The sequence below is a fragment of the Pleurodeles waltl genome, chromosome 4_2, assembly GCF_031143425.1.
Source record: "Pleurodeles waltl isolate 20211129_DDA chromosome 4_2, aPleWal1.hap1.20221129, whole genome shotgun sequence".
Classification (NCBI taxonomy): domain Eukaryota; kingdom Metazoa; phylum Chordata; class Amphibia; order Caudata; family Salamandridae; genus Pleurodeles; species Pleurodeles waltl.
This window is the reverse complement of record NC_090443.1, coordinates 550,162,152-550,186,800: the sequence shown is the minus strand read 5'-3', so window position 1 is coordinate 550,186,800 and position 24,649 is coordinate 550,162,152. Positions and strand designations below refer to the sequence as shown.

The 24,649-nt window shown below is 46.2% G+C and overlaps 1 protein-coding gene across 2 annotated transcripts in view; it reads right to left on the bottom strand.

Moving 5' to 3' along the window:
- ACBD6 (acyl-CoA binding domain containing 6) overlaps positions 1 to 24,649 on the bottom strand; it is a 367,559-nt gene that overhangs the window by 121,934 nt on the left and 220,976 nt on the right. Inside the window, exons 6-7 of one of the 2 annotated variants that reach the window (XM_069232079.1) lie at positions 15,769 to 15,858; positions 1,199 to 1,672 (exon numbers count right to left, since the gene is read on the bottom strand). In XM_069232079.1, the coding sequence (XP_069088180.1) occupies positions 1,619 to 1,672; positions 15,769 to 15,858 (144 nt within the window). In that variant the 3' untranslated portion in view covers positions 1,199 to 1,618. Of the gene's footprint in view, positions 1 to 1,198; positions 1,673 to 15,768; positions 15,859 to 24,649 lie in introns of those variants that run through there. The other variant, XM_069232078.1, reaches the window with a different exon arrangement.

Below are 24,649 nucleotides of genomic sequence, written 5' to 3'. Positions count from 1 at the left end.
CAAGCCCTTTACTGATCACAACAGCTTCTTGCATACGAGACGCATGCACAAGCACATGCACTCGCAGGCTTGAACCTAAAAACTTAGGGAAATTCCATAAAGGACCTATTTCAGGCATAGCATTCTGCAACAAAGTGTAATAATTTTAGATGTATCACTAAAAATCATGAACACTGGTCTAGGAGTATTTTCACAGAACCCACAGATATAAATAATTTACTACTAACATCGTTTTCATCCTGAAAGGATAATAAATAATTTAGCATACAGACAAATGTTAATACTTAGGAACCCCATATCTCAAGAGAATGAACACAGAAACTAAAAAGATATTTTGAAAAACAAATCTGTGAAATGTGTATATAATATTGGAACTTAACAGATAGACAGAAATTGCTTCCATATAAGGAAAGAAAAAAATAGTTAACACTTTTTCTCAACAATCTGATCAAATGGGGACTTGGCACATGAATTTGAAATTAAATGAAATGGCTATTGAATGGAAACTAATTTTTAAAGATAGACTAATTGTGTCATACGATAAATGAAGGAATTTAGGCTTGGATTTAATCTGATTGATCAGGGGTACAGGAACAAAGACTCGTAAGGAGGCAGGGAGTGGAGGGCATAACCTTATTTAACCTTATATATACTCAAAGGAGAAGGGGCACATAACCTTTTCGCCCAAAAGATAAAAGTTGAGGCAATCTGCAACCTGCAAGAGCGAGGAATGTGTATATGGCATCCACGGCTCTTGTGCCTATCATTATGTTGGGATAAGTGAAATAATGGTGAAGCTGAGATGGAACAAACATACTGAATTTGAGACTGAATAATCAAAAGTCACCATGAGTTAAGCATTTTTTGAAAAAGTGACATCAACTATGCTGGATTAAATCTAGGTGCTGCACATTATGAAAAAGGACCCAGAGGGGGATCTCAAGGAAACACTTCACAGAAGGAAAATATATTGGTGACAGTTGTTGGACACTCAGGAGCTCAGAGGGCTAAATGACCAAAAAGATTTCAATTGCTTTCTGTAACATACATGGACTGGAGCCACAAAAAATAGCCCATGTATAAACATTAAGGCAGACAAGTCTGTGAGAAATTACACTGAAAGGACATTAAACAAATAAGTACCAAAGGCTGACTTTTTTCCAGTATCAAATGTAGTAAATAATCTTGTTAACACAACTAAAGTTGGATTACTTTAATATGGGATTACAAAAAAAAAACACCAATGAGGTATGACCAACAGCATTTACAAGAAATGTAATTAAAAAAGCATCATAAATTCAAGCACAACCACAGAAGAAACACTATAAAGATGTGTTTTAGACCACACTAAGAGTCATGCAGGAGAACTTGGGAGGGAAGACCGCAGCATGTTGAAGGAACAGGACAAGGGAAGAGAAGAGAAAGCTGTGGAGAGCTATACAGATTATTGGGACATCGAATGGATACATGTTTTATTTAAAGTTTGGGACATTTACTGTACACTGAATGCACGTGAAATGCGAGAGTAATGAGATATTTTATTATTTTGTTACAGGCTTTACTCGTAAATGAGAAACATGATTTCCCTTGAACAAGACATCTTCCTGATATTCAGTGGTCACAGATGTGCATATATTTGAAGAGCCGGAATAATGAAACTATGTTTGATTAACTGAAAAAGCAACAGAAAGGGTCACTCAGAACATAGCAATATAATTGCTGAATACATGTTTATATACACAGACATACAAGTGCAAGATTAATAGTATGTGAGCGGAACCTAATAACAGAGCTTTCATTTGTTTTCTGCCACAGATACTTCGCATACTGTGGGGTTTCCAATTGTCAAGTTATCCCAGGTATTATAGTGCATCAGATAGGCAGGGCTTCTCTTGGGGTACAACCACCTGACAACTGTGTATCCTTTATTTTTTTACTAGAGACATAATTTTCGGGCAGGGTCCTATATGGTTTCTGCTTACTGAGGCAGAAGCTGGGGCACTGGAACATTTCACTAATTCTCCTTCAGAAATGCCTTTATAGCCTATGATATTTAGCCAATTGTGAAAATATTTGGTCTTAGTGTTCAATAATTTTCATGGGCGGATAACTCCTTTAAGCTCTCTAGGAACGGTTTGGCCTTGCACTGTGCATTGCGATGTTGATATCTTAAAGCATTTTCCAGGGCTGCTTTTGGAACCCAGTCAATCCCTATTTGGAGCAGTGCCTCTTGAGGTAGTGCCAGGGCCCTCAAGACTCTGGTATTCATTGGGCAACATCTGGCATTTAAGAACTGTGCACAAGCCACGGGCCTGCCCTCAAACCCTGGCAGTCCATATCCTTTATCTAAATATTTCCTCCTATGCCTGCAAGTCAAGCACAGTTATTACATTGTAAAAACGTGCTATGGCTTCAACCTTGGTCAGTATTCTGTTCCAGATAGCCATGCCAAGAGTCCTCATTCATCAGGTCTGTGGAAGTACTTTGAGAGAATCAACAGAAAGGGGAAATGGATATGACAATCTTTTAAAGAGACCGAAATGGGATTTCATTGGAATATTGCTAGCCCATAATTCCCACTAGAGGGAGAAAGTGAAATGGACGTGACCGGTGCAGCTCTCCCTTGGGTTTTCTAGTAGGGAAATAAGATACACCTTACCCCGAAAGTCAGTCATTCAGAGTCTGAGTGTCTTCCTTGGTAGTGTGTTAAAATAATACTGTGGTTCTCATTAGGTATTGGACGGCAGAGAGTTTTTTCTGTGTAAACAACCTACAGAATTTCACTGCCACGTGTGGTACATCATTGGTCCCTTCACTTTAGGACAGAGCCACTACCAAACCCTCAAAGTTCTCTTGCTGTGGTCAGGCATGCCTTTGTTAGCTAGCTCAAATAAACATGCAACCTGCAAAACTAAAGCAGTCGGGCCAGGTTCCAGAACATGGCACTGTTCACTCTAAGAGTTCCCCTACAAGGTAACTTGGTACACACACAATGTACTTTTGTGACACATATTTCAATCCTTTCTCTGGTCTCTTCCTTTAAGTTTTATTCTCTTTTTGTATGTTACTAAATCACTCTCTTAATGTCACCTACACAGTAATCACTCCTGTTTAATGGAGCTAGCTAAAGCAACAATGTCTGACAACAGTACAAAAATTATGAGGGGTCCATAGTGGGTGTATCACTTTATGGGGATACTAATCTAGCTTCATCATGCTGAATTATTTGGAGACGAGTCCTGGAAACTCTCCAGGCTTCGCACTTCCCATAGCCTGGCAACAGACTCATCAAGATGTGAAGAGCTAGATTAGCTCAGTCAAATCTTTGGACCGGGGTGATAAAAAGCAAGTTTGTGGTGATGCTCTTGCATATCAAGAATCATCGGCCTCCCACGACTAAGGCACCTAGGAAGCAGACGTTTACAGGTTGAGGGTGACAAAGTTAAGCATGGGAGCTGGAAAGTGTTGCTGGATACTCAATGGCAACTATGTCTCTTATTCCCTTTAACAAAGAAAAGTTGAGCCACCTAATCCACTAAGTATTCAGGGTGGAAACCGTGCAAGGTTACACTCATCATAGTGGCTTGATAGGGAAGCCCGGTGCTTCAACAGACATTTTATAAAAGTCAGCAAAGAAAAATGGGATCTACTGGGCAACTGTTAAAAATATAAATGGAGCCTATTTGAAGCAACCGTCAGGGAGATTTGTTAAAATCGTGTTTCAAAAGAAAAAGGAGGATCATAGGACTGGGACTGGTTATGACTAAAAAAAAGATGATGCTGTGATGTAGCATATTAATCTGCCATGCACAGACTCAGGAGCTGAGGTACCCTCCAGTCACTGGTTGGAAGCACAAGTCTGTTCAACCTTGCAATACATACTTGCAGATTAGAAATTACTATGTCTACCTTGAAGTACTGAGTACTGGAAACATAGAACTTATGAACCAATCACTCTCATAATAGGAGTTGTTGGATTGTGTGGGCTGTTACATGTGTCAAAGAATACCAGTCCATTTTCATATCCAATTCCTTGTGAGTTACTTTTAATGCTCACTGCCATTAGCCAGGCTGAACAATGTGGTAAGCAAGAATGGAGGCTAAGAGTGATACTGGATCTGTCTAATGTGTTCTAAAACGTTATTTATGGTGGGGGTAGGGTAGTAGCTGAAGCAGCCAAGATGGCGTAGGCGTCCTAAAACCGCTCCTGCGACCTCCTCCGTCATCCTAACTAATTTAGCACCCTGGGTCCCTATAAGTACTCCCTGAGCCCCTGAATGTCCTTCCTTATACCTGAGACAGCCATCCCTCGGCCGGCCCCGTCTGCGAGCTGCCTGCAAGTTTGATGAAAGGGCACTGTCCAAGGAGGGCCTTGCTGCTCGCACAAAGATGCATACAGTGGCAGCCCGCGGACCCAGGAAATAGTGTTGTAACAGCCAGCCCTTGTGACTCTTGGTCAGCAAAGATCCTCAAATGTGGGTGGTGGGTGTCTTCCAAGGGAGATTTGCCATTGAGTGAACCCGCTGGCCATACGGGGGCATACTCGTTGCATCCAACCTCAAGGCCGAGGCAGAGCTGTGCAGGCAGGGGCCGCAATCTGAGGTGCTGCCTGGGAGGTGTACTGGGTCACCACTGCAGGCCCCGCCCTCTTCCTGCAGACTGTCACTTATCGGGAAGCTGCTGCAAGTGAAGCATGTTGTCTCCCTGGCTCGTGACAGCGACATGCGCGGCCCCAACAATCTTTTAAAAATCGAACCTCAGAGCTGGGGCAGAGATGTGTCAGCAGAGAAGTTAATCCGAGGCACTATATGCGACTGCAAGCTCCTGCCTTATTTCCTGCAGGCTGCTACACATGTCGGGGTGTCGCTCAGGGAGAAGCGGAGTGCTGGACCTTGCTACATACCAGTGGCCGATGCGGCCTTGCATTGCTGATGCTCCCCCTCCACTTGACTCTCCAGTATTCTGCCTGAGGCAGCAAGGCTAACACTGACTTATACCCTATTGAGGACTGCTCACCTAAGGCAGTTTCGAGAGTGGGGCTCTGCACTGGACTTGGCTCTTGGCCTGGGACCCATTGGGAGACAAAGGGCCCCTCCATTCCCTCCCTCTATGAGAGTCCAGGTAGGCACCAACATTACAGAGCGATAGAGGGATCCATAGGCCTGGCGCACCTCCACGGCCAATCATAGCCCGCATATTCAATTACTGAGAAAGGGATGTAATTTTGCAAACAGTATGAAGTGACTTGCCAAACAAATTTTAAAATGCCACCTTCACTCTTTTCCCTGGCTTTACGCTACGTGAAGAATGCACTGCAGCTTCCTTGATATTAAATCTTCAGAGACTATGAGATTAAATATTCAATTAAATATCCAGCGCACCCGAGGATGGTGGCTAGTGGAAAAACCCACTTCTTTGCCAGTCCAGAATGTGTCTGGGATTGGTTGCACAATTGGCAGACAGTGGGAGTGAAACCTCACAACAGATTCGGACGACACTGGCGAAAAGATCACACCCCGGAGAGATAATTGGATGATCCACGCCTGGGCCATTCCTCATCGCAGCACCAGGAGCCCCTGACTGTTCATCAAGATCAACATCCTGGTTTGCAAACAGACTGGCTCAAGACCGCAGAGCGAAATGCTGACCTGGAGAATTGTAATCTTCGGCTTGAACTGAGACTTTGACAGCATAGAAGACTATCGTGGCTTGTTCCAGAGAAAGAGCAGCCTCGGGGCGGGTAACCTCCACTCAGGAAGACCAACCCTGGCAACAAATATCCTTTTTGGGGATGGGTGGTGGGTTTCCTGGTGGTTACCACTGTCACCTTTAAGTTAACATGTTATTTTGGTGTGACAGGCACTCTACACAGATGGGAGGCAGGCAGTTCCACGTCCAAAATGATGGGAGGCAGGGTGTGGTGGTGGTGGGGGGTTGTTTGCTGTGGGACAATGTTTGTTTTTTATTGTTGTTTCAGTTATGGCAAGTCTCATGTCTAATACTATAAGTGATGGGGTGAGAGGACCCATTCAATCACACAGTGTGGATCCTGCATATGTCCATGCAGATAGACAGAGCAACCATGCGCCTCCTATCCTGGAATGTTAACTGACTGCGGGACAAGCTTAAACGGGGTAAAGTCATGCAGTATCTTAACAGACACTCCCAAGATGTTATTCTTCTACATGAGACTCATCTCATGGGTAACTCCTGCTGTGCGCTGGATAGATGGGGATATAAAATGGTCATTCACGCAGGCTACACCCTCCACGTCTTGGGGAGTGGGGATTCTTCTGAAGAAATCTTGTCATCGCTCGGTCTAACATAGTTGGTCTGATGAAGGTGGACGATACGCAGCCCTCACGGGAACCCAGGACGGGATGCTATAAATATACTCTATTTTAAGAAAAACAAAGCCTCAGTTGACTCTACAAGGTGGTGGTAAGAGGGCAGGGACTCTACTTGATGGTGGGACATAAAAAACAAAAGAAGGCAAAGCTGGAGGCCCTGGAACAAGAGATAATAGACCTTGAGACTAACATTGTGTACCACGGCAGTGCTAAATATAGAAAAACATTGGCTTTTAAACAACGAGAATACCATGATATTGTGATAGATGCGGCCAGGGTGAGACACAAGCGGTGCAACATCGCCTTTATGAAGTGGGCAATAAAGCCGGCAAATTACTGGCCTGGATTGACAGGAAAGAGGGCAAACAGATGGGTGAGTGGCATTGGCTCTGACACCGGAGCATTAGCGTGCGACAGACAGGTAGTGGTGGATGTCTTTGCCACATATTACAAGCAGCTGTAATTCCCCATGTTGACTACAACAGCCACAGACTCCCGAGAACTACTGGCTGACATCAAGCTCTCAACTCTCACTTATGAAGATAGGAAACTCTTAGAAAACGCCATCTCCGAGGAAGAACTAGTAGGACAAAACGAGAGTTCAGGTCAGGTAAAGTGCTGTGTCCCTATCAAGCTATATTAGATCATATCCTCTAAGCTAACTCAACACCTGAAGCGGATATATGACTCAAGTCGCAAGATGGGACTACTCCCAAGAGAGCAAAGACTGGTCTCCATAGTGGTCATAACTAAAAAGGGAAACCAGCAGAATACTGTGCTTCATATAGGCCCATTTCCTTCGTCCTTGCTGAAATCATTTTTTTTAGCCAAAGTGCTGGTCACTTAACTTATATCGGTTGTTACTACATTATTCCACCCAGATCAATCCGGTTTTATACCAGGTCGCAGCACGGCGCTTAACCTACAAAGACTGCACGGAGTACTGGGTCGAGCTGGACTCATAAGGGAGGACGCTATAGTTCTCTCCCTTGACACCTGTAAGGCTTTCAGCACTGTTGAATGGCCCTATGTGTCGGAGGTATGGGCTTCGGACCTAAATATTTGGCGTGGATACGACTCCTATATACCTCTGCCAAGCTCAAGTGGTAGTCAATTGTGTGATATCCCGAGTGTTTGACCTCCAGCGTGCCACCCAACAAGGATGTCTGTTCTTCCCTATACTTTTTCCTCTTGTGCTCCATGCAGCCTGGATCAGAATGGATCCACCGGTCCGAGGTCTGTGCTGGACTGAGAGTTGGCAGGATAGAATATCACTCTAAGCTGACATCTTATTATATCGAACGACCCATTCCTGAAACTTGATTGAATTATGCACATTCTGTCCCGGTTTGGACCATACTCTGGTCACACTATTAAGTGGAAAAAATCTGGGGTTTATGTCATTAGTGAGAAAACGCTGTGTCTGCCTCGAGGATGTAAGGCTCGGATATGTCATGACGGTTTCCGCTATCTGGGGATCCACATAACCCTGCTCACTTCTATTCCCGCAGTTGACTTCCCCTCCTAACACGGTTAAAATGATGTTCATCCCTGGAGGGCCCTGCCTGCAGCACTCTTCAAGATGATGGCTCTGCCCTATTTTCTTTATGCCCTGTGTAATACACCCTTCCCTGTCCCAGCAACCTACTTCAAAGAGATCGACTCAACTTAGGGCTCTGTTGTGGGATGGCGGGCCGGCGAAAATTACAGTCAACAAATTGACTAGGGATGGTCGCCTTGCCCGACATCCGAAAATATTACTGGGCAGTGAACTCACGACTATCAATGCCTTGGTCCACTCTCCTCCAGAAGAGCCAGCCTATTGCATGGATCGATAACTCATGCAGAAGAGTGGATATCTCCGAGCTCTTTATGCTACCTGCAGACGCTCCTCCCTTAGTGGCCCGACGTCGATTACGTCAGTCTATGGCATGCAGCTTATTAAGCGATAAGGTGGGATGGGAAAATAACACAGGCCACCCCTCTCTGGGACTCGGAGAAACTGGATGTGCTTGGAGACCAACCTGACTTTGCAAAATGGGACCTTATTGGAGTCTCCAGGGTGGGAGAGTATTTGGTCACAGGGGCACGTCCTTCCTTTCGTGGAGATGCAAAGGAAATTTAGTATAGTGCCAGTCGAATGCTACCGCTACCTTCAAGTGCACCATGCACTTCAGACAGCGCTTCCAAGAGGAACTGACCTCCCACAGTCCTCACCTCTGGAGAATAGGCTACAGGAGGAACACATGCACTGCAAAGCGACATCCCTCACTTATAAGAAATTAGGCAACAATTCAGCAGATCCACTACCCCTCTTAAGTACACACTGAGAGAGGGATGTGGGGGAAATTGAGGATGAGGGATGTGGGGGAAATTGAGGATGATGAATGGTTTGAGGCTCTGGCTTCCCCACGAGAAGTAGCAATTTGATCTCTGTTCCACCTGGTGCAACTGAAAACACTTCACAGATCCTGTCTTACTTGTGTAGTTAAAGTAAAAATGGGCAGGACTACTAACACCAGATGCCTAAGGCGGCGTGGCTATGAGGGCTCCTTCATGCATATAATATGTTACTGCCCAGAGATACAGAGATATTGGGTGTCAGTGGTTGCCTTTATGAATGAAGTGTGTAGAAGTGAGAGGGAAGCCTCTGCGAAATGTTGTTTGCTAAATATTTGAGATGAAACAGACCTACGTAGAATGGAAAATATCTGGATGACCTGGGGCTGTGGGTAGTCAAGAGTAACATAGCACAGATATGGGGACATTACAAGCACCACAACTAAAAGACTGGAAAAAACTACATGGATTGGGTGTGAAGACCTGAGACCTAACAGAGTCGTTGAATATGCCAGGTGTGGTGCAGTATGCCTTCAAGCATTGGCAGGTATTGTGCCGAGTGCTGGCTGGAAGAGAGAGTCAAGTAAGAAATCGTCCTCTAAAGGCACAGTGTGTAGGTGGACTTTGTGGAAAGATGCAGCTCTGCCTATCAGGTCGTGGTAGGTGGTATGTCTTTTGGAGGAAAGGGTTTAGGGGGATACAGATTGGGGTCTGTATAGGCAGGTGGATCTGCGTCAGCAATCACAAGGGTCTTCCTGCGGTGGGATGAAAAATGTGTTTTCCTCTGCATCCCCTCCCTCCTACCACTCAGTAAGAGTTCATGAAAACCTCCACAAAGTTGGTATGTGTTCCACAGGTGAAGGCAGTGGTGGCTGCATGTGATTCGCAGCTGGCGCTGGTTGTGGGCGGACATGCACTTGGCCTGTGGCCTTGTCTGCCTTTTTTCTCTGCTTTGGTGGTGTTGTACTTCCAAAAGCTTCTATGAATGACTGTCTTTATGCTGGCTGTGCACTGGAATGAGGAGGTCTTGTAATGATACAACCAATCTCCCAGTGATTTTGTCTTGAGTCTTATATCCTCTTGCAGCCTTTGAAACACCGGTTCCACAGGCTTGGAATCATGTGTAGGCTTGCCAAAGGTGTGGGATTTCGGCTCCGATGTTGAAGTTCTCGGTGTCAGACGTTTTGCTCCGAGGGTTTAAGGTCTGAAGCTGGAATATTTGCCGCTGAGGTGGAGTGGTGTTTCGATGTAGGGTCTCTGCTCCGAAGACTGACTCGACTCCAGGGGAGAAGTCGGTTCAGGAGCATGTGGAATGTTCTGTTTTTTCAGTGCCAAGCCAAAGCTAGGCATGTCTAATGCAACCAATCGGTGCCAACCATGCCCCGAAGGCAGCGGTAGCCCAACGACAATCTTTGGCCAGTCTGGGGTAGGTAGAAAACTCTTTGTGGTTTTCTGCTGGGGTCAGGGTGGAGGGGGCTCGGTACTCACTGCTTGACCTGGTGGGAGACCCTGCATCATCTCCAGTTTGGAGCCAGAGCTGTCCTCAGGGGAGAAGAGGCCCCTCGGGTCCAGTGTATCTTCGATGTTGTAGCGGGACAGTTCGAGGCTTCAAGCTCAAAGGTCACGCAGCGTCTTTTTCAACCGAAAAAGGAGTTGCAGGCCTCACAGGTTGCCTCCTTGCGTTTAGTGGAGAGGCACAAGTTACAAACCTGATGGAGATCAGTGCGTAGGTACTTGATGTTGCTGCGAAAACTGAATCAGAAGGGTGTTTGTTCTAGCACCAGGTGGACATGGTGGGGAGGAAACGTAGAATATAAGAAGTTTGCCCCAAAGGCTGAAGACCCACGAGGGCTGCGATTGACTCGAGTCACCTCAATGAAGTAGACGTCGATGAATGGATGAGGGAGACTGAGGAAACTGCAATCAAACACAATAGCAACAGTACAGTCTGGAAAGGATTGAGCAATGAATGCGTCAAACTGGAGCAGGGGAGCACACGCCCGAACCCAACTCAGAAGAAAACAATCTGACAAAGGAGTTGATGCCCATGCGCTGAACCAGCCAGTGGAGGAGCCTTGGGACTCAGAAGACTTTCTTTGAGGAAAAACAACTTGCCCATATCCAAGTCCAACACTAGATGGCAGAATTATGTTAAGCATGTGTATGTACAGCCAAACATGCCTTGAACATACTATTACTCCAAGATGGGGCAATTTAACCACTTCTCACTTTATGGTTGGTGTGCACAAATTCAAAATTAAACACCGAAGAAGGGAATTAGTATTAACTCTTTATGTGACACAAAATAGTTAAGCACTACACTGAAAGGGAACTGATATTTAAAAAAAAAAAAAAAAAAGAACGAGGGAGCCTTCAAAATTAATTATACTCAAAACTCCTCCTTAGTGCTATAAAATGCCCCCTTGCACTTCAGAACGATACATATTCAAAGAACAAATAACTTACTTTTGGTAATGCATTAGCTAGTAGAAACTGTATGTAGCCACAGATTCCTTACCTTAGAGTAATCCCCAGGCTTCTAACTGAATCCGGAAACGTTTCGAGCAGTACCTCTGCAAAATGGTAGGTGTTGCATTCGGTTCTGTATTGTCCATGTCAACGCCGGAAGTGAGGTGTGCAGTGCCAATAAAAGCGCCATCTCAGTGCGCTGACCTAAGTTACTTGTCCTGACCTTTCCATGCCAGAAGCACTAAGCCACAAAGGTTGCTGTTAGACACGAAGGACATTTTAAAGATCACCGTACATGGAGGAATCTTTTCACAGAGCGGGGAGGATGGGAGAATTAGGAAGGAACCTCCAGCAAGCTAGATTCTCTACCATATAAGGCATTCCCGAAGGTTAATTAACTTATTAATCTGATCCAGACTTCTAGATGCTAATTCCTTACCTTTGAATAGATACCGTAGCAATACCGGTCTGGAAATGGACCTGTGACCAGATTTAGACCAGAAAATCATAGCGGACGGAGCTGGCAAAGTGCCTGTCCTAATGGACCTGACTGTCCTGGCATCCAGGCAGTAGTGCTTGGTATACGTGTGCAGAAATAACCACGTTACAGCTTCACAGATGTCTGGGTTTGGAGCGAATACAGTGGTTGCAGCTTTGGCTCTGGTGCATGAGCACGCAAGTCCTCAGGGGGTTGTTTTTTCACCAGGGTATAGCAGATTTTAATGCAGGGCACAATCCATCTGGAAATGGTCCATTTCTACAAGTATCTTCCTTTCTGTGCCGCCCGCAAACCCAATGAAGAGTTGTCCGTCCACCAGGAAGTCTTTGGTATTATCAAGGTAGAACAATATTCTTCTTTTAGGGTCCACGCAGTGCAGTCCCTCATCATTTTTTGGAAGAGTAAGGCACAGCAATGAATGTCAGCAAAGTGATGATCTGGCCTACATGAAAAGGTAGAAAAAGGCACATGTTCTCAGAAACAGTTTGTCTGTGAGGAAGTTGTGTAAGGAGGATGCACAGAGAGTGCCTGAAGTTTGCAACCCCTCCTGGCTGCTGTAATGACTAATATAAACACAATTTTAATGGTCGACCGACTTTCGGATGATTGTGCATAGGCTGGAAGGGCGAGCAGATCAATGAAAGCTAGAACAAGTTTCAAGTCCGATTAGTACATGACAAAGGATGTTGGTGGGAACTTGTGTTGTAGCCCTTTCAGAAAACGAGTCACAAGAGGTGACAAACAGGTAGGGCTGCTCCATCAACCACAAGAAGGCAGATATGGCTGAAAGATACCCTCCAACAGTGTCCAAACCCTTGCTGGGCTAATGAGAGATCAAATAACAAACTTCAGACAAAGATGCAGAAGGGAGTTCAACATTTTTGGTGGTACACCAAGCCACAAACTGGTCCCAATGGTAGGTGTATACTGTCTTGGTTGACGGAGGCCTGAATGCCAGAATGAGATCACAGACTTCTGGAGGAAGGTCTAGGACTATCAACTGTCACCATTCAATCTCCACACGAGGGCAATGCAAGTGTAGGTCCAGGTGCAGGACCCTTCCCTGTTTCTATAAGCGTTGATCCTCCGGAAGGGGCAGCCTGACCAGAGGACCGATGCTCATGCTCAGGAATTTGGGATACCACACCTCCATGCTCAATCTGGGACCACAAGAATGAATTGGGCTCAGTCGTTTCTGAACTTCTTGACAACTCGGAGCAGGAGTGGTATCGGCGGAAAGGCATACAAGAGGTCTGTTCTCCACTCAAGACAAAAAGCAGGCCCAAGCAAGTCACCTTGAAAACTACATCAAGCAGAAGTGCTGACACTGCACATTCTCGACAGTGGAGAATAGATCTACCACGGTTCTCTCCTAGCTCTGAAGAGACCTTGCACACCTCTGGATAGAGATGCATTTGTGATCTGCTAGGTATCGGTGGCTGAGTGTGTCCGCATACAGAGAGTCCACCAGATGTTGAACCACCAGGGAAATGCCCTGACATTCCAGCTACGTCAACAGATGCAGAGCCTCTTGAAATGGGGTCCATGACTCTAACCAGTCCTGCTTGTTGCAGTACTACATGGTGGAGGTGCTGTCCGTGAACACCTGAACTAGCCTTTCCTTAATGGATGGAAAAAAGGGTTGCAATGCCAGGCGGATCACTCTCAGCTCCAATAGATTTATGTAGAGCTGAGACTCCATCTGCAGCCCAACCCCAGGAGTGACTCATATGTCACTACAGCCAGCTCTGGGTGGGGAAGGGAGAGGGGTCTGCCGCTGACCCAATCGAGGCTCATCAGCCTTCACTGGAGGCCTTTTTGCTTTTCCTTACGATAGCTGGACTAAGTCAGAGAGACTCCCCTGATGGTGCGTCCACTGGGACTTCCAAGTTACACTACAAAACTCACGTATGCCATTGGGCATGTGCTACCAGCACAATGCAGGAGGCCATAGGCCCAGCAGCCTCCGAGACTGACTCGTAGAAATCCAGAATAGAGGCTGAAACAGCTGAATCATTGTCTGAATATCCTGAACTCGCCGATCCTGAGGACAGGCCCAAAAGTGCACTGTATCCAGAACAGCTCAGATAAAAGGAAGCCACTGAGAGGGAGTCAGGTTTAACTTCTGCACACTGATAGTGAATCCCAGGGACAAATTGAAAGGGAGGAGCGGTTCTGTGGAGGCAACTCCTGGCTGAAGCACTCCTGTTAAGACGCTCATATTGATTGCCACTGAGGGTAACATAAGGTCCAGGACCTCAGCCTCCCTCCTCGCCACCATGGCAGAGGAAGCCCCTTACTCCATAGCCACACTCGGAGAAGACACAGGCATCCGACAATTCCTTGTACCAGGAATATTCAGGCCTCATCAAGAGGTTTGGTGTACCCATAAGGATCCTTATAGCCTTCCCAATCATACTCCTCTCCAGGCCTGTCGAAAAAAGGGGGCACTGGCTCCGACTCGGAAGGTTGAGTTCTGGCCTGCGCCAGAGTTGATGTCAGGTGATGCGGATCTGGCTCCAAATAGGAGTCAGGTATGATTTAGGGTCAGAGTCGCTGGCATGGCGTCGCTGTAACAAGGTCCATTGAAGGACCTCTCGCTATTGAAGCCGTTCTGGATCGAGAGCTGGATCCAGAGGGCCAAACTGCCACCGAGGGCAGACCACACACTGACCGAAATCCAGTGGAGGCACCCGCTGAATCCATGGGATCCAAAGGAGCTCCAGAGGGGTTGGCCTGCCCACAAATGAGGTGCATGGCCTAATAAAATTCTTGGAGTTGGGCAGGGATTGCTCTGGTTCCGGGGAACATAGGGAGGCACGGACAGGATCCAGAAGCAGGCTTCATGTGGGAGTGGGACCTAGAGTGATGTTGTTACTGTGCCTCATCCAAAGATTTGGACTGGCGTGGTTAAGTTAAAGAGTGCTTCAACGCCTTTTTTTTTTTTTTGGTGGGACTTACCTGACTGCTTTGAGCGTGATGACGAACACCTGCAATGATACTGCAAAAAGGCCATGGACTTTCCTTGAGACTGGGACCTGGAACATTGTAGAGGCGTCAGGCGAACAGGAACTTCAAGGAGCGCTCCCTCTGCAACTTGGGGTTCATGGCGTGGCAGTCCTCACAAGTCTCCAAGCACCAAAGGCAAAACAGATGAGTCTGTCACAGACATCTGTCTATGACAGAAACTAAAGGGCTTAAACCCCACCATTTTTGGTGGGGAGCCTACCACTTTGGGAGATGATGTCTCTAAATAATGTTCAACAAAATGTTTTAAAAAAAAGTCAGACTGGTGCAGAAAGTAAAGAGCTGATGTCAGAGTGCTGGGTGGTACAGCTATAGGCACTGCCCACATCACTTCCAGCACAGACAACCAATGCAAAGCCAAATGATGCCTCCTACCAGCATGCAGCGGTACTGCTCAAAAAGTTTCCAGATCCATTCTAATGCCTGGGGTAATTCTAAGGTAAGGAATCTGCAGCTACAAGTCTATTACATCACTTAATTCATTTATGGGTTATGTAAGTGGCAAGAGATGATGTAAATGGGAGATGGGGTGGGGCTCATCTCAATTAAGTTATGGGCTACGGGAGTGGAAAGAGAAGAGGAAAATAAATAGGTTTTGGCCTCCCACAGGCTTTTCTGAAGCACATATGTTTATATTAATTTATCGAGTAAGAGAAGGACGACATGAAAGAGAACTGTGGCATAGAGAATGAGGGGACAAGTAGTCTTAGATTAATATTTGGAGACAGCAGAGGTGTGGGAGTGAGGGAATACATGAAATTATGCTGGTGCACACAAACCATTTACAAACACTTTATCTCGTGAGGGTGAATCCATTGGAACGACCAGAATTCTAAAGACCTTGATGACCAAACCCATAAATGCCCTAAGGGGAGCGCTCCAGAAGTTTCATTAATAGCACAATAATCACCCTAACTGGTGATAAAAATTCCAGCATTGATGACAACAACCAAGTCCTTTGGGCACCTCTCTTCACAGGAAAAGTAATAATACTTATATTTCAAGTGCTTTGTTAATGGCCGGGCTCAGCTGGCTGAGAAGTCTTCCCTTTTGCCTCAATAGTGCCACAGTAAGAGTTCTTACCTGTCTGTTGATGTCTGCTTTGTGTTGCAGCAGCACGGAGACCAGTTCATGGTGACCCCGATCACAGGCCCAATGTAGCAGCGTCCGACCCTGGAGACAGAGGAGAAAAATAAGACTAATACTCAGTCCAATAGCAAAACGAGGACAAGGAGTCAGTGACGGATGGAATGGGTTGCTGTAAAGATATTGGTGAAAGGGTGGATTTATGGTGCATATTTATATTTAATTCTTGTTAAGGGCTTGCATAAATAAAACCAAAAATAAAAAGAATGAAAGAAAGGGGTTAGGCAAGGCCATGAGTAGCAAGCGGAAAGACCATACCAGAGCATAAAATGACCACCAAGTTCATTTAGCCTGCCTGTCAAAACACCTGAGTTTCCACCTTCATGCATATTTTCACCAATTTCAGCCTGGTGACAAAAAACCACAAACTTTCCCACTTGTGTATACCATCCTGCTAGTGGCTGCTTAGTACAATTACCAGTAAAAGAAAATGCCACAAACGCACCTTCAGATGTTCAAAATTGTCACAATGCACATATTTTTTCATTTCCACCGTTGGCCTCAAAATCAAATTGGGAGATGGTCATCACAAGATCTCACACTAGAGGGAAACCATACCCCAGGTCCTGGCAACATAACGAAAAGGAAAGATGCAGAGTTAATTCGAGGGGCTGAGGCAAAGTGACAGACTGTCGATTATTGAAAAGGGCCTCTCTATGTCCATCCATTATCACCTCCGTCTCTTCCGGTCGCCCTCCGAATACCGGAACCATAAAAGTCTATGGATCGCCATTTCTATTTCGTCACAAACTGATGCCACAGTCATATTTCCTCCTTCTGACAGTCCTTTTGTTTCTTCACTTTTCCATAATGCCTTGCTAGTTTTAGCCATGGGTAGATAATTATAAACTGAACAATGTCTCTTAAAAAGATAATTATGCACACAAGCACAAAGAATGGCCTAACCTAAGAATGCTGAAGATACTGGAAATGGTTGAGGCGCTCCGCACTGCTACCAAAACGTTGGCATACTAAGGATGATCAGGAATGCCTATGTTGTTTTTTCAATGCACCCAAAAGCATGTCTAACGTAGAACAGTCAGTGTCTAATTAGATTGAGATTCTCCACAGAAGTGATGTTATGTTTGATCTCAGCCAGCTACCGAGACGTGCCCTTGGGAATGAATGCATAATGTAACATCAGTCCAAAGTGGGCTTGTCTGAAGCTAATAACAGGAGCAGCTATGGTTCGAGAAAGGAAACAAAAGCATTTTTCTTTCTAAGTGTGGATCCAGAAAAGAGGAGTGGGAGCAGAGAACTGAAACATGGCGAATATCAACTATCCAAAAACTGAAAACATGGCACCAGCACAGTGCATCTCTGTCACTTGGGCGCAAATCAGGCTGTGAAGAGGGCAGTTGTGAAAGCCTTTATGAACTGAGTTATGAAACAAGCTGCAACATCTGCCAAAGCTGATTCAGAGAAAGGTTTTACTGTAACAACCAAACGGAACAAGATAAAGAGCATCCTAAGGAAAAGTTACCAGAAAGTTTATGAAGCAAACAATATTTTTAGAAGCAAGAGAAATTTTGGCTGTGGACATCTAACTTTTACAGCCTTAGCTCAGCAGGATCAAGACTTACGACTGGCAAAGGAAACCAAACCAGTCAGTGAGGTCTTAATGAGACATCGTAAAGGGAGAGACTGTCACAGAACCACGAACTTAGGAGCACAAAGATTCCCCCCTATCAAACTAGCCACAATGAACAACACTACGGGACCTTGAAGGGGTGAAAATAGACAGAGCTTGAAAAGCAGGAATGAACTGGGACAAAATAAGCCAATTCCAGCAGTGATAAAGAAATCTAATATGTCAGTGACATATAGGTGAGCAACTAAGATAGTGAAAAAAGAAACCTCAAAATCTGGAAGCAACTGCTGATACCCATTCTGCCAGCCACTCTACAACACCCACCGTAGCAGTATCCCCAGATACAACTTTAACACACTCTAACCTCGGAGAGAAATGGACAACTGGGGAGTGTGCATGAAGGAATTACGAGACAGACTGTGTACACAAATATTTAGGTTCTAGTGTGTGAAGGAAGGATCCAGATGATGACCAGTGAAATGGGGGAGAGTGGCCGTGGTGTTTTTCTTGTTTTTTTTTCAAATAATAGACACTGAAGGATTTGCTACAACGACCTTGCCGGGTTCCGAGTAGTAGGCGAAGGCAATAGTACACTATGAAATTAAAATAGATTTAACCCGTACCATTCTCCAAAAGGCCAGCCCTCGCCACTCTGCAAGCTCATCACAATCATCAATTAAGAGAAATTCTAGAAACTGTTCAATAGCAGGGCATTAATAGCCATTTCTATAAGAACTACCGTTAATATACTGTCTTTGGAGATAAAGCAAGTGCACATAAGAGATCTCATCTTCCTTGATTTTCACCAAGCTTGCATTGTTGGATTCCAGAGGTATAATCATATATCAGGGGGGTTCATCTTCTATATTGGCATAATCAATGCTTTCTGTTGGAGGGATGGTAGGCAGGCGCCATTCTCATACGAGAAAGATCTGTGCTTCTGAACAAACAATCTTAAAGAATTTAGAAGTCAGTGGATGTCGGCCATTCTAGGGATTATCTTTCAATTCTTCATCCAGACATGCTGCTCACGGCCTTTCCAATGTTCTCTATGATTCTCAGAACTCACTTACACATTTCAAACTGAAATCCAAGCCCTGCAGCCATGGCTCTTTCTTGAGTTATCTTCAGGTCACGCATCGAAGTGTCAATTCAAATGCTTCTGGTACAAATAGACCTATTTTTACCTTTCCCGATTACTGGTTGCCAGTGATGCCTGTGCTATACAGCTGAAGGCTGCCTAAGAAACATTTATTAGTACCCTTATTTCTGAACAGGCTCATGATTCACACCGTCAGTTGTGTACACTCAATCGGAAACTCATCCTCCCACCTCAAACTGAACACACGACCCTGGTTTAAAATCTGGTTTCTTTACTTCAAAAGGGCGTGCTTCCTTCTCCTCTTGCTCTCCTCCATCTCTATCGGCCTCAGAAAAAAGAGGTAGACACGACTAAGATTCTTCAAATGTTTCTTTTAGGCCCTGCATAGCTGACTTCCAATCTGTCTCAAAAGCAGATGTTCTGACCTTCCTGACTAGAGATAAATCAACTGCAGTAGCCTCTAGAATGTTATCTTCATTATAGCCTTAGAACCGCTCCTGCGTTAAAGGCCCGAGCCGAAGGTGAGGGCCTTTAACAAGGGAGAGGGCCTTTAATAGCCGGTAGAGCCCGCTACGGTGGGTTCTAAGGCTATTAGAACATTCTGCCACTCAGGGCAGAATGTTCTATTAAATAAAACAAATTCCTCACGGAGCCCATAGGGGATTAAAATCCCCTCAGGCTCCGTGAGGCTTTGTTCACAGCCGTTGCTGTGAACAAAGCGAACATTGGAATGTTGGCGCTGCAGGCTTTTACCGGCCAGTAAAAGCCTGCAGCACTCCATTGTCTTCAATGGAGCTGCCAATGTTCTAATATTGGTTAACCTATTTTTCCATTCTTTCTGTCTTAGTTGCTGTCTTAATTCATTTCCTGTTTCTTGTAGGGTCTTCCATTATTCCTCTGTCTGTAAATGTTATCAGCAATTATTCTTCCTTTAAACTGTCTCTCTAGCCCAATGAGCTTTTTAATTTGCGTCCTATCTCTGTGCTTCCTTGTATGTCTGACATTTTCATCCTTTCCTCTGACTAATAATCCCCTATCTCTTGTTCAGTTCAGCTTTCGTCAGTTTATTCCATTTACTGAGAATGCACTACTTTTGGTGTCTACCGCTTTGCTTCATGCTTGCCACAACAAGCAGTCCTCTATTCTCATTCCCCTGGATACCTTTGCTGCTTTTGATATGGTGGAGCATTCCGTTCTCTTACAAGTCTGTTGAATTAGCGAGATGGTGTCTCAGCAATAAACTGGTGCCACTCCTGTTTCTGGTTACTCTTTTTTCTATTGGAAAAGTGCTGTTTCCACTTTCTTTACAGCTCCCTGTGGAATATCTGGAGGGCTTCTTCTGGGCCCGCTGCTAATCTAAATTTACAATAATATTAATTTCTCTCATATTATTTGCTGACAGAGGGGTATGAATCACCTTTATGCACATGATTCACCAGTTGATTTTTTAATATCCTCCTCTTGCACCGCTGCTTCTTTACCTGCTGAAGAAAAAAAAAAGTTTTTTGCACTTTCTTAAACTTAACCCCGAAGAGAGATTCGTTTTCCTCTACTTCTTCTATTGTTTATGTCCCTTCTATTTACCCCTCTTGTGTCGGTCCCGTATCTTAATTTGTCTTTTCATCATTCGTCAGTTATCTAGGAATGTTGTTTCCAATTGTATACAACAAAGAAAACACAGGTTTCCTATTTTTTTCTTGCATCAAGTTACTTCTTCCATCCCCCGTCATTTCTCTGCATTACTACTATTTCTTTCATTACAGCTGTCTTCCCAATTATACTTTTTGTGCCCTGCAGACCATTCAGAATTGAATTGTCTGATTTATATGGGCTCTTACTTATCAAACTCACATCTCCACATTTTGATGAGCTTTGAGTGCTTATTGTCTTAACTCAGTTTAGATTTTGTTTTGTGCCGTTTTTTAATACCTTCCCTTTATTGCTTCTTTGTACCTGTGCTAACTGATCGCACTTAACACACATTCTTGATCTTTTTGGTCTGCATCATTGTTTCTCCTATCTGTCCTTTGTCCTACTTCCGCCTCTTCTCATGACCACCAACAATTGAGGTACGTTATCTGCTGTGTTTCGTCCAGGGACAAAACCTGCCTAGTCTGGGTGTATTAGTTTTGTCATGTGAGGGAGGAGCCTTGTTGCCAAGATCTTACTGAGAATCTTGTAGTCCAAATTCAACATGGACAATTGTCTGTACGCGCCACATTTCGTAGGATTTTTACCAGGTTTTAGCAAAGGCAACACATTCGCCTCTAGTGCTGTCGCCAGCAGTATTCCCCGCTTCTTGCCGGCCATATAGAGGGTCTCCAGCCTTGGAGCCAGAAGTTCTGCGTATACAGCATAAAACTCAACCGGGATACCATCCGTCCCCGGTGTCTTCCCCCTAGCTAAATCCTTGATGGCCTCCTTGATTTCTTATTGAGTGATGGCCCATCCCAACTGCCCTGCTGTGTCAGGTGTAAGTGTGGTGAGTTGCATCTGGGCCAAGTAGGTCTCTGTGGTTTCCCTATTATATTGGAGGGTACTTTTGTATAACCGCTCATAGAAGGCTAGAAAATGTGCATTAATTTCTTCCTGTCCATAGATTCTGTCCCCCGGTCCGTTTTCATTTCCAGTATGATTGAGCCTCTCTGAGTCGGCGACACCACCCACGCCAACATACGGCCTGGCCTGCCTTGTCCCTCTCCCCGTGGGCTCTTGTGATATAATTCCTGTAGTGGAAGCAGGGAAGACGTTCCACGCACTCTGCAACTGTTTCTTTGAGCTCCAACATTGTGTGCTGGAGGTTTGCATTCTCCGGCCTAGTCTTCTTAGCCTCTCTCAGTTTGTCCTCCGCCCCCCTGGTGTCTCTAAGTAGTGTTCTACGTACCCCTACCGCTCCCGCTATGCACCTCCACCTCATCACCACATTAAAAGCATCCCATTCTATCAAAGAATTGCTGGTGTGGCCTCATTATCTGCAAAAAAGTCAGTAATATGCTGTTTCATCTCCTCCTGATATTGTACATCCTCTAACGATTCTGGCTTCAATTTCCACGTGGGGATACAGGGGGGGGAGGGGGGGGGGGCAGTCCCCACTTCAGTGATAACAATACTGGGTTATGATCTGAGAGTATTCAGCGGTGTGCATATGTGGGAGTACTTCTGGTGTACAGAAGAATGCGTCAAGCTGAACGTGTAACTCATGTAAATAAAAGAAGTTTGAGTAGTCCCTGGTGTCTGGGTGCAACTTTTGCAACACGTCTACCAGGCCCCAATGTGACTGCCGGGATGTGAACTGCTGTGCCACTCTAGTACGCGGAGAATCATGCAAAGAGGGGTGTTAGCAGTCTCTAGTGGGGTCTGCCACACAATTAAAATCACCTCCTAGTACCAAAGGGTGTTGCAGGAATGAGGACAGTAGGCTTGATAGCCGTGTAAATAAAGCACCCTGATCCGAGTTGAGTGCATAAACATTAATCATTGCCAGCTCCCTGCCCTCCAATCTCACCATGAGTTGCCACAAATCTCCCCTCCAGATCAATGAGACCAATCAGCAATTGGAATGGGACCCCGGCCCGTATCCATATCAGGGTCCCTCTGGCAAAGGCAGAGTGAGTGGTGTAGTATACTTGGCCCCTCCATCGTTTCTGTATAGCTATACCCTCTGCTTGTGTTAAGTGTGACTCCTGGAGCATTGCAACCTGGATCCCTCTTTTCTGTAAGTATGAAAAAACCTTATATCTTTTGACCATCATGTGCATGCCCCGGACCTCCCATGATAGGAATTTATACGTGTCTAATGCAGCCATACCGCTGTCTTGTACGCAACCGTTTCTGCGCCCCATCTCATTTCCATAGACAGCTGCAACCGTGCCCTCCTGCACCACATCTTTAGATCCAGAGCTACCAATCTCTGTGACTCACATTGCCCTGTAAACCTAATCCATCAAATAACTTCCCAACTCCCCTTCCCGAAGAGGAGTATGCCGCGTTGCTCGTCTCCCCCCCGTCCAATAAGCATGAGAGTGTTTTTGGGCTTGGCCCCCCTCCTGCAGGTTCCCCCATCTCGGATTGTGCTGTCAGCTGCTCCGGAGGAGAGAATGGCTTCCAGGTGATTCTTAGTGGCTGTCTGGTGTCAGCACAGGACCTCACAGGTAAGTCCAGAGCTGAGCCGGTCAGATGATGCAGTCCGACGTCCCCGGTCTGGATCACCTCCGGTCCCAACCCAACTGATGCGCGCGATGCATCTGAGTCTTGATCCGATTCTGAATGTTTCAGCTCCTCGCCCACCACCTGGTGGGAGCCGTGGTCTGATCCGCTTAGAAATGCCACTGCTTCCATTGCCTTCTGGCATTCTTTTTGCATCTCTTTGTTGGAATGAGTCGTCAATTTGTGGTTCCTGCTATGCCAGGCTATCCTTTGGCGCCGTGGTTGCAGTTCCTCCGTTAGATGGATCTCCTCTGGTGACGCCTGAGAGTCTATCCACTGCCACACTTCGCCCGATGTGGTAAAGAACTATGTGCGCCCTTGGCCACCACTCTCAGTTTTGCAGGGAACATCATTCCATACTGTATCCCTATTGGCCGCAGTTTGTGTTTAGCGTCTAGAAAAGTGGCCCTTTGTTTCTGTTCTTCTCAAGAGAAGTCTGGAAAGATACGGATCGTGTGATTGTGTATTGTGCAGTCACCATTCCTCCATCCTTGGCTCAGCAAATAGTCCCAATCCCTATAGTGCAGCTATCGGGCTATAACCGGCCTTGGAGGGGCCCCAGGAGGTGGGGGACGCACTGGGACTCTATGTGCCCTTTTGAGTGCAAAAAAGGGCTGAGAGTCCATCCCCCGCCAGTTCCTCTTTAAGCTAGCACTCCAGAAACTCCACCATGTTATTCTCTTCAATGCGTTCTGGTAAGCCAATCACGCAGATATTGTTTCGCCAGGAACGATTTTACGCGTCTTCTGCTCGTATTTCCAGGTCGCGAATTTGCTTCTCCATCTGGCTCATGTTCTTGGTTGTGTCAATAACCTATAGCAGGAGTTCTTTTACTCGTTTTTCTGTTGTAGACACTTTTTCGGCCAAGCGATGGTGGTCGTCCCTGAGTATAGTTAAGTCGGTGGCCAGGGCATCGATGTTCCTTTCCAAAGCTTCACAAGAGGCTGTTATGGCTTGTAGTATGTCCTGAAGGGTCGGGTACCCAGTCCCCTCCTCAGGGAGGGTGCTCTTGGCTCCCAGCAGTCCCATCATGGCATCTGCAGCATCTTTCACTTCTGTATCCTTCTTGCTGCCAACTTTTCCCATTTCTGGGTCTCTGTTGCTATTCTCTACGGCAGTGGAGGCCTAATCGGTCCTCCCAGGAAGACTAGTGGACTGATGCAATGAATCCCCTTCCGGTTAGCAATTCTCCAGGCTCTCCAGCTCACAGAGGTTTCCTGGTCGCCTCACCACCTATCTTGCGGTTTGCAGCGTCAACCTTCCTAGGTGCGGCGGGGGCACCACTTCCCCTCGCCCACCACAGCCCTCCAGCAACTGAGCCACGGAAGGCTCACGGTGTTGCAGCTGCAGTGGGCCCCTTTTGTTTTTGGTGTTGAAGTTTCTACTGTATTGGGATCTCCCCCTTTGTGGGGGAGCCTCAAGTGCAGCCACCCCCCTCCTGCGGACTGCCTCCGCGTTCCGCACAGTAGAAGATTATGGGGCTCACCTCAGCTCTACACGCAAATCTTCTTCTCTTTGGCAATATATTGGTCGTAACCCAGCGGCCTCCACTCCCAGGCACTGGTCGCCTCCCTGGGCGCCCCGTGGTACTCACAGCTCCAGGGCAGCCCTCCTATCGCCGCACATGCTTAGGGCTCCCCCGATATGCAGCTTCCGAAATTCTACTGTCTGTCCACCTTCACTTCTGGGCCGCCTGCCGCACAACGCCCAGGGCCAGAGACCACCTCTCTTCTCTGCCCCCTCCGGCTCCCTGTGCCGACCTGGAGCCCGGCCTCCCTCCAAGAGGACCGGTCGTTGCGTATCAGGGACTCTGCCGTCCCCAGGGCCAGTTCCCTGTCGAGCGCCTCTGTTCACTGTTGAGACGTGCGAGGCTCCTCCCAGCTCCTCACACTCACCAGCTCAGGCTGTCTTCAGACGTC